Here is a 10000-nt window from a genome sequence, read left to right as displayed (position 1 = left end):
CTTAGAAATAGTCGACGTATAGCGAAAACGGTTACATAGACAAAATGGATTAACATTTGGATTGATTTTACGGACTTGTAATTTATGAAACTGATTGAACTATGACCATGCTATTTGTTTTGGATTTGGAATTTATCACAACAAATAAAGCTGTAATAAAGGAAACTTGGAATCTGGACTTTTATTTGAATGTCTTGATGTTGTACATTCAATTATCAAAAAATGGCCCTTGAACTCTTTCGTCATTATTAACATCTACAAAACAACGCAAAGGAATAACATTACATATAACTATCAAAAAGCAACTATACGATCATAAGCCATTACATATGTGTTCAACTACGCCACAATGGCATTGTGCGGCTATGTGGTCTAGTGGTAGGACACTCGCTTTGGGATCGGATGGTCCTGGGTTCGAGCCTTGCTCGGTGCATAGTTGAGTCCTTGGAAAAGGCTCTATACTCACATTCTCTCACAGAACTCATGTATAAAATGAGTACCTGACCGTTAACAGCTTTGTCTTTGTCCGAAAAATTGTAATATCGCCTAACAGGCGTTTTGTCTCGTCCTACATGTTACATGTTGTTGTTGACCAGGGACCCCTTGTAAAGCGCTTTGAGCACATTTAGTGGATACTGCGGTATATTAAAGCTCAATTTTTAAAAAATTGTTTTGATGTCAAAAAGGTACTTATTCTATGGATCAATGTAGATTTGTTGATTTGGTAATTGACCTTTGACTTGACTGACTTATGCCTCTTGGCTTCTGGCGGAGTACAGGCCCTTTGTTGTTTAATCATCTCTCACTACTCTACGCCACCCTGTCATTGCTGTTCCATTGCCCAAACAGCAAACAGCAATTCTAAAGTCATCATCTAGTCAGCTGATCCTGCGTAGGACGTTGCTTCCCGAACTTTCTTGCGAAACAGATTACGGTTATCCGCCAGTCTACTTGCTTGAGTTGTTGTCATTCCCAGCCATTCACATATATCTTGTTCCCAGCTTCTTGTTGGTCTACCTCTTCCTCTCTTGCCGTCTACCCTTGTCTGCAGAATGTGCTTTTCTAATGATTCGTGGCGTACATGAATGAAAATGCAACATTACGACATTCGTCTTTATTATTATGTTATTTCTTTCACGCCCAAACAGCAAACAGCAATTCTAAAGTACATGAATAAAAATGCAACATTACGACATTCGTCTTTATTATCATGTTATTTCTTTCACGCCCAAACAGCAAACAGCAATTCTAAAGTACATGAATAAAAACGCAACATTACGACATTCGTCTTTATTATCATTTTGTTTCTTCCACTCCCAAACAGCAAACAGCAATTCTAAAGTACATGAATGAAAATGCAACATTACGACATTCGTCTTTATTAACCTTTTATTTCTTCCACGTTTCCAGTTGTGGTCCTGTGTGCATCGGCAGCGACTGTGAGGGAGATCATGATTAAAGCTCACGATTTAGGATTTGACAATGGAGAATATGCTTTCTTTAACATTGACCTTTTTAACAGGTAAGACATTTTTTATCATTATCTATATATATATATATATAGTATTACTTTTATAAACAAAAACCTTGAAATAATAGTGCTCAACTTTTTGATAAAAGGAGCTATTTATAAAACATTTCAATTATAATTATGGTTATTTAACTTCACAACTACTGTCACTTCCCCTTCCTGATGACAGCTTACGCTTGAAACAATGTTGTAGAAGTTAAATAATCATACGTATACTTGAAATATTATATATATTACGCCGACTGAGGACGTGGAATAAGCCCACAGAAACGAACGTCTCGGCCATATAATGTGAGTGACAATTTGTATTCTATATATATATATATATATATATATATATATATATATATATATATATATACATCTGAGTGTTGGTGAGTACTTGTAGACACTAGAGTGATCAATAACATTAACAAGAGCATTTAAAATAAATAAGGCTACTCACATTGTATTAATAACAAACACACCGGAACAAGAAATAGGGACGCAAATATCAAAAACGTACTACGGATCTATCATCAGCCGAAGAGGTGCGACCAGCACTGAAACAATCGTCATGACGAAATACAATGTTAGTGCTCCTATTTTATATAGCGCTATATCCACTAATCGTGCTCAAAGCGCTTTACAAAGGGTCCCAAACCAACAGCAACAATTAACATGTACTACTAGACATGACGCCTGTCAATTTTTTTTTCCGAATAGACACACCGTTGTTAACAGATGTTAACTCATTTCACACCTGAGTACGGTGAGATAATGTGAGTAAACAGCCTTTTCCAATGACTCAACTATGTGCCGAGCGAGGATCGAACCACAGAATTTCAGATCCACAATCGAGTGTCATACCGCAAGACACTCAGGTACAAAATGAGTACCAGGCCGTTAACAGCTTTGCTCTGTCCGAATAAGAAATGTAATATCACCTAACAGGCGTCATGTCTCGTCCTACATGGTAAGTGTTGCTGTTGGCCTGAGACACTCTTGCAAAGGACTTTGAGACTTCAAGTAGATATTGCGCTATAGATTGAACGAAGCTGACGTCACTCGGGACTTTGTTATTGTTGTTTTTTTTTTTGTTTTTTTTTTGTTTGTTTTTTTGCCATCCTCGTTTATGAGAGATTTTCACTAAACTGTATTAACCAGACTATAAAAATACATGGTTGCACATAGTTTTGTGTGTTGGTCCTTCGTACTTCCGGGTGGCCATGTTGTGACCTTCTCAGTCAAGCGCACACTATATATATGGATAGTATGCGCTTGGCTATGGAGCTCACAACATGGCCACCCGGAAGTATTACGGACCAACACACAAATCTTTGCGCAACCATGAACTTTCATAGTCTGATTAATACAGTTTAGTGCGTATTACTCGTAAAAGTCGATGGCAAATAATAATAACAAGACCTGATTACGTCATCTTCGTTCTATTTATAAAAACTCTCATTTTTTTTCTCATATGTGACCCATCGTCTCAAAACTGTATTATGTCGGATCAAACCAGATGCTTAAAAGCCGAATTTAATATTTAAAAAATGGTCAAAAATATAAATTGTTGGCATTAACACCCTAAAACATGGTATCCATTCTCCTCAATAAAACATACAAAGTCAACACAAGTCTGATATTTCTGGCTATAAATTCAATTTTCAATATCTTAACCAACCCGACTTAATACCGTTTTGAAGCGAAAGGTTACATTTGTGTGTGGGTGTTTTGTTTATTTATTTGTTTTTTTTTTCTATTTTCAGCGATAACTTCGGCGTTGCGCATGAAATCTGTGTTGCTTTTAAACTCACATTTGGCAATTCTTAGGTTATCTAAATAAGTCATTCTTTGTCTTCCTCTAGCTCTCTTTCCTTCGATCATCCCAGATGTTACCAACTTTTCTATTCCGCCTCTTCTCCACACATGTCCCAGAAATTGTAACTGCCCCCTTTTTGATGGTATCAATCAATATTCTTCCCTTTCTCACCTTCTCCAACACTTCCTCGTTCGTATACCTGTCTGTCCATGATAGCCTCAACATTCTTCTGTAGATAGAATGCGCTTGGCCAAGGAGTTCACAACATTGCCATCCGGAAGTATAACGGACCAACACACAAAACTGTGTGTAACCACGATCGTTTATAGTCTGATTAATACAGTTTAGTGAGAATACACTTCCACAGTCGTAACGTCACTTCCCTCCTAATGGCTCATGGTAACTTATTAACTGGCTCTAAACTATCGGAACAATGGCGGACGTCCTAATGAAATATTTCTCCGACGAGCATAAAATCGTATCCAGAGGAAAAAAAAACATTATAAATCTGATCGTGTTTTGACTTTTATACATTCTGATCACAAGACATATAAAAAGTTCTAGCCAGCATGAAGAATAAAAAGTACCGATTTTCTTTGATTAGAACCACGATGGCCGCCGTTGCTGGGCGACGTGAATTCAGACTATTGAATCAAATTACTAATAAACGCGGATGGCAAAAAACAATAGCAAAGACCTGAGTGATGTTATCTGAGAACTATCTATACTTCGACTTGTCAAATGCCTCTAACCTCCTCGTACATGTGTGGCTATGTGGTCTTTTGGTATGACACTTGCTTTCTGATCGGAAGGTCCTGGGTTTGAGCCTCGCTCGGCGCGTAGTTGATTCCTTGGAGAAGGCTCTTTACTCGCGTTCTCTCAACGTACTCATGTGTAAAATGAGTACCTGGCCGTTAACAGCGTTGACTTTGTCTAAAAAAAATTGTAATAACGCCTAACAGGCGTCATGTCTCATCCTAAATGTTAAATGTTGCTGTTGGCTAGGGACACATTGTAAAGCTCTTTGAATTTGTATAGTGGATATTGCGCTATATAAAAGTTCAATTATATTTTTTTTTACATCCTTTGTTTTTTCAGCGACAACTCTAGTCTGACTCCCTGGTACAACGCTAGTGACACAAAGGAGAGGAACGACAAAGCCAGGAAGGCTTACGAAGCTCTCATGACCGTCACACTGCGCATGCCCACCAGCAAGGAATACCAGGAATTTTCCACTCAGGTCAAGGACAGAGCGGCTCAGATGTTTCCCGATTTCACCTATGGGGAAAATGAGGTGAAGGTCGTTTAGGGTTCTGGGTTTAGTTAGTTAGTTACTTACTTACTTACTTACTTACTTACTAACTTACTTGCTTACTTACTTACTTACTTACTTACTTACTTACTTACTTACTTACTTAACTTACTTACTTACTTACTTACTTACTTACTTACTTACTTACTACTTACTTACTACTTCTGCGCACCTTGGGGCGCCCAACATGAGCCACAAGTCTTCGCCATTCTGTCCTGTCCTCCATAAGCGTACGCAGCTCCCTGGCGTTGTCCATTCCTGTATCATCTAGCAGACAGTCAATGTAGGTTTTATTCTGCCTGCCTCTGCTTCTGGTTTTCTCAGGTGGTTCCCTCCTTGTGTCTCCAGCAGTGCCCGCAAGTCTCAGTCTTCTCTTTTGTATCTTCGAGGTCACTGGGGGGGGGAGGTCACTGTAGAGGGTTTAGTTGACATTGTAAAATTTATTGTATCAACTATTTGTTTATTCATTTACCCAATATTTAAATAATTAATGGACTGGTTACTTGGAGGAGTGGCCGTTAAGGTATTGCACTGTGATCCGGAAGGTCCCTGGTTCGAGCCCCGCCTGATCCACGCTGCTCCATTTCTGTCTTGATTTCTTTTTTGGACTGTTCCATAACCATTTTTTTGGTTTGTTTTGCAGATGTTAATCTGGGCTTCTTAATTGTTTGTTGTTGTTTTATTCTCTCACCATTTTTTTTTTTTTGCAGATCTTAACTCAATCAATCCTTGAGATTTTTGCTACTTTTCAAAATTGGAAAAAAAATGTATTAAACATGAGATGTGCGTAGATAGTTTTACTCAACTACCATAAACATGTAAAAATTAAAAACATCAGCTTTGATAGTACGATATAATTTGTCTCAGAAAAATGTAATAAATTATAGGCATGGGGTTCTATGGTGAGGCTGAGGACCTAAAATGGACCACAGACTTCATAGCAGATATCGGACTGCAGCCATAGATGTCCATCAGAGGAACGAAGAAGAAGAAGAAGAAGATAGGCATGGGGTAACAGTAACCCTGGCAAACTACGGATATAGTCGGTGTTAGGGTTGATTGAGTTAATCGTAATATTGTTTGCTGTTGTTTTATTTTCTCATCCATTGTTTTTTTATTGCGTATATAAACTTTTCAGGTAAACAGCTTTGTAGGAGCGTTCCATGATGCCGTGTTGCTGTACGCCTTAGCGCTGAACGAGACCCTGGAAGCGAATGGGTCCATATCCAACGGGCGAGAGATCACAAAGAGAATGTGGAACAGAACCTTTGAAGGTGGCTATTGGATTGACTGTAGTTATAAATTATTTCAAAGGCATTTAGTGAGGCTTTTTTTAAAAAATTGAGCTTTTTTATAGCGCAATATCCATTAAATGTGCTCAAAGCGCTTTACAAGGGGTCCCTGGTCAACAGCAACATTTAACATGTAGGACGGGACCTGACATCTGTTAGGCGATATTACATTTTTTTTTCGGAGAAAGACAACGCCTGTATCGGCCAGGTACTCATTTTACACCTGAATACAGTGAGAGAATGTGAGAAAAGAGCCTTCTCCAAGGACTCAGCTTTGCGATCCGAAAGCGAGTGTCATACCACTAGACCACATAGCCGCATATAACGGCAATGGTTACATAAAATGTATGTGGCAGCAGAACTAGTGATTATTTTACTTAAACGCGTAGCATCATCATCAAAATTGGTTTTATAGTAAGCATATTTGATATAACAATAGATCAAATACCCATCAGACCAACTGTCACAACGGGTCGATACATAAGTAATAAACAACAACGAGATATTATAACAGCTTTAAAAAAAAAAAAGAACGAAATAGCAAACACGGAACGTTTTGGGCTCAAATCCCTTCTTCAGCCAACAACAACAAAAATAATAAAGACATAAATACATAGACGACTATCTGGAATTTAGTGATGTATTTTATTGTTTGTTTTATTTTGTGATTAGCTGAAGAAGGGTTTTGAACCCGAAACGTTCCGTGTTTGGTATTTTGTTATTCTTTTCTTTTTAAAGCTGTTATAATATTCATTATTAGTTTATGACTTTTCACAGTCCACATATTCTAGCAGCCTAGAATCACGTCGATACATACATATGTTATTATGACTTACTTGACTTAGATGCCTTTCGCGTCTCGACCGAAAGATCGGGTCGCCTTGGCTGTTTCCAGTATTTCCTGTGTGAGGTGTCTCCAATATTGCCGGTCCTCTGCTAGGGTTCTCAGATTATCAAGGTCCCCTGCCGTTATGAGACTAATGCTTTGTCCAAGTGTTGTGAGGTTTTTGTTTAGGATCACAGGGAGTCTTGTGATCGGTCTTCCTCTGAAAAGGTTCCCGTGTTTTTGGAAGTTATTATGTTATTATTATTATTATTATTATTATTATTATTATTATTATTATTATTATTATTATTATTATTATTATTATTATTATTATTATTATTATTATTATTATTATTATTATTATGTTATTATGTTGTCTTATTATCGCGAACCAATTCCACTTGGCCAACCAAATCTATTAAGGAGTAAGTAATGATATGTGTCAAGGGCAGACAACTCCCATTAACTTTTGAAATTGGATTTCATTTCTCGAGGGTACGAGAATCTTCTGCTATACTACGAGAAGGAAATGATCCAATTATATTATTTATAAAAAAAGCAATAACAAAAGAAGTAAAAATGAATGAAAGCCATACCGGTAGTATATTGACATTTGTGGTCTGCTCTTGAATTGACTAAAATGTCTTTGACCAAATTCGTTTTTTTTTAGTTTTTTTATTAAAGTTTTGTTTATTTCAAATGAGCAAATGGCTTTGGATAACGTATTTAATTTAATTTTTTTAAAACCATTTCCTAACCGCCCATTTTCTGGATTTTCCCCAAAACTTCGCACCCAAACTAAACAAAAATAGATTTATTTCACTCAAAAATTAAATCTATTCAGTTCTTGCTATACATTTTTTTTCTTCTGCTAAACGAGCTCTTCAACACAGTGTTTATATACTTTAACTAATAATAATAATAATAATAATAATAATAATAATAATAATAATAATAAAGAGACTTTACCAAGGACGCAGCTATGCGCTGAGAGAGGCTCAAACTCAGGACCTTCCGATCCGAAAGCATTCTCTCACTGTATTTATGTGTAAAATGTTTACCTGGCCGTTAACAGCGTCGTATCTGTCGGGAAAAATATGTAATAGCGCCTAACAGGCGTCATGTCTCGTTCTATATGTCACGTGTTGCTGTTGCTCAGACAGGTACCCCCTGTAAAGCGCTTTGAACACGTTTAGTGAAAATTTCCTCATTTTGGCCCTTATATATGGATCACCATTTTCCACAGAGCATCCGAGAATCCAAATCTGTGTCTGTTTTCAAGAAATCCTTGAAAATATTTCTTTTTTTGATGCCATGTACTATAAATATTGTTTTGTGTTGATGTAATGTAAAGCACCAAGAGCCTCATTGTTGAGGATACCGTGCTCTCTATAAGAGTCTTATTATATTGTGCTATATAAATGCTCTATTATTATTATTATTATTTTTTAGATTTGAAAAGAGATGATATTTTCCAGCCAAATTATATATAATAACCTTTAACTCACTCAATCCTAGAAATTTTTGCTACTTTTCAAAATTGGAAAAAAATTTATTAAAAATGAGCATGTCAACTACCATTAACATGTAAAAACTAAAAACATTAGCTTTGATACCACGCCTATAATTTGTCTCAGAAAAATGTAATAAATAGGCGATGGTGTAAAAGTAACCCGGGTATACTACGGATATGGTCGGTGTTAGGGTTGAGTGAGTTAAACATTAAAAATTACCTATAGTTTGTTACGTTTTATTAAAAAAATATATATATATTTTTGCCAGACATACTTTTAGGGCATTCAACTTTACAAGTTACAACTGAAGGCTGTTTTTCTAAAACTCGTTATGTCGATTTTTTACTTTTTGAGATTTTCCATACCCGAGATAGATAGGGAATAAGATAAGCGGAAGAGTAGCGTCCCTTGATTGGACATCACCTTGCAGAGAGAACGTCAAAATGGTTTTGCGCATGCGTCTCTCTCGTCCTCGCTTTCGGTTGAGTTTCTCATGCCTCTTTCACCGGAAGCGAGGACGAGAGACGCATGCGCACAACCGACATGACGTTCTCTTTCTTTAATAACTTTTCCGCCGGTGACGTCCAATCAAGGGACGCTACTCTTCCGCTAATCTCATACCCTACAGACGTAAAGTTTTTATTCTAATCGTCAATCGACATGAGAATTTTCCCCCAGATTTGTGTGAACTTGAAGTTTAAATATGATAAAACAATAGACTGAATGAGAAATGTTAGGGGAGATAATCCTCAATATTTCAAAATGGGAAAAAAACTGGAGTTAGGAAGTCTTGGAAAACCAGTCTTCATATTATAAATTGCTGTAATGCCATTGTCATTTTATAATTATAATTGAGCTTTATATAGCGCAATATCCACTAAATGTGCTTAAAGCGCTTTACAAGGGGTCCCTGGTCAACAGCAGCATTTAACATGTAGGACGGGACATGACGCCTGTTAGGCGATATTACAAATTTTCGGACAAAGACAACGCTGTTAACGGCCAGGTATTCATTTTACACCTGAGTACGGTGAGAGAAAGTGAGTAACAAGCCTTTTTCCAAGGACTCAACTATGCGCCGAGCGCGAGGCTCGAACCCAGGAACTTCCGATCCGAAAGCGAGTGTCATACCACTAGACCACATTGCGCAAAACGTTTTCATGTCATTATGATCAATTGTTCAAAATGACTCAGCGGGTGGATATGTGGCCATGTGGTCTAGTGGTATGACACTCGCTTAAGGATCGGAAGGTCCTGGGTTTGAGTCGCGCTCGCTCGGCGCATAGTTGAGTCCCTGGAAAAGGATCTTTACTCACGTTCTCTCACCGTACTCAGGTGTAAAATGCGTAGCTGACCGTTAACAGCGTTATCTCTGTCCGAATAAAAAAAAATGTAATATCGCTTAAAAGGCGTCATGTTAGTTCTCCTTGTTGACTGTTGCTGTTGGCCTGGACCCCTTGTAAAGGACTATGAGCACGTTAAGTGGATATTGTGCAATATAAAAGCTCAATTAAATTTTAATATAATTAAATATAAACCCTTTTTTGTGTTGGTTATAGTAGTGAGGGTGCAGATAGCTCAGTTGGTAGAGCACTCGCTTCACACGCAAAGGCACCGAGATCGAACCTGAATGCAGTCGAATTTTATTTTTTTTCTAGCTCCCCTGTCCACCCAGCAATGACTGGGTAGCTGGTTCTGATATATTTTTCCGAAAGTAATTA

The 10000-nt window shown here is 37.4% G+C and overlaps 1 protein-coding gene across 6 annotated transcripts in view; it reads left to right on the top strand.

Moving 5' to 3' along the window:
* Window positions 1-10000, top strand: part of LOC144960771 (atrial natriuretic peptide receptor 1-like) — a 292912-nt gene that overhangs the window by 240277 nt on the left and 42635 nt on the right. For all 6 annotated transcript variants that reach the window (XM_078894071.1, XM_078894069.1, XM_078894067.1 and 3 more), the window contains exons 4-6: window positions 1411-1522; window positions 4434-4629; window positions 5786-5921. In XM_078894071.1, the coding sequence (XP_078750197.1) occupies window positions 1411-1522; window positions 4434-4629; window positions 5786-5921 (444 nt within the window). The remainder of the gene's footprint in view (window positions 1-1410; window positions 1523-4433; window positions 4630-5785; window positions 5922-10000) is intronic.

This window comes from Berghia stephanieae, chromosome 15 (genome assembly GCF_034508935.2).
Source record: "Berghia stephanieae isolate SIO BIC M18660-M18661 chromosome 15, UCSD_Bste_1.3, whole genome shotgun sequence".
Classification (NCBI taxonomy): domain Eukaryota; kingdom Metazoa; phylum Mollusca; class Gastropoda; order Nudibranchia; family Aeolidiidae; genus Berghia; species Berghia stephanieae.
Note: the sequence above shows the minus strand (reverse complement) of the source record. Positions and strands in the feature narration are given on the sequence as shown.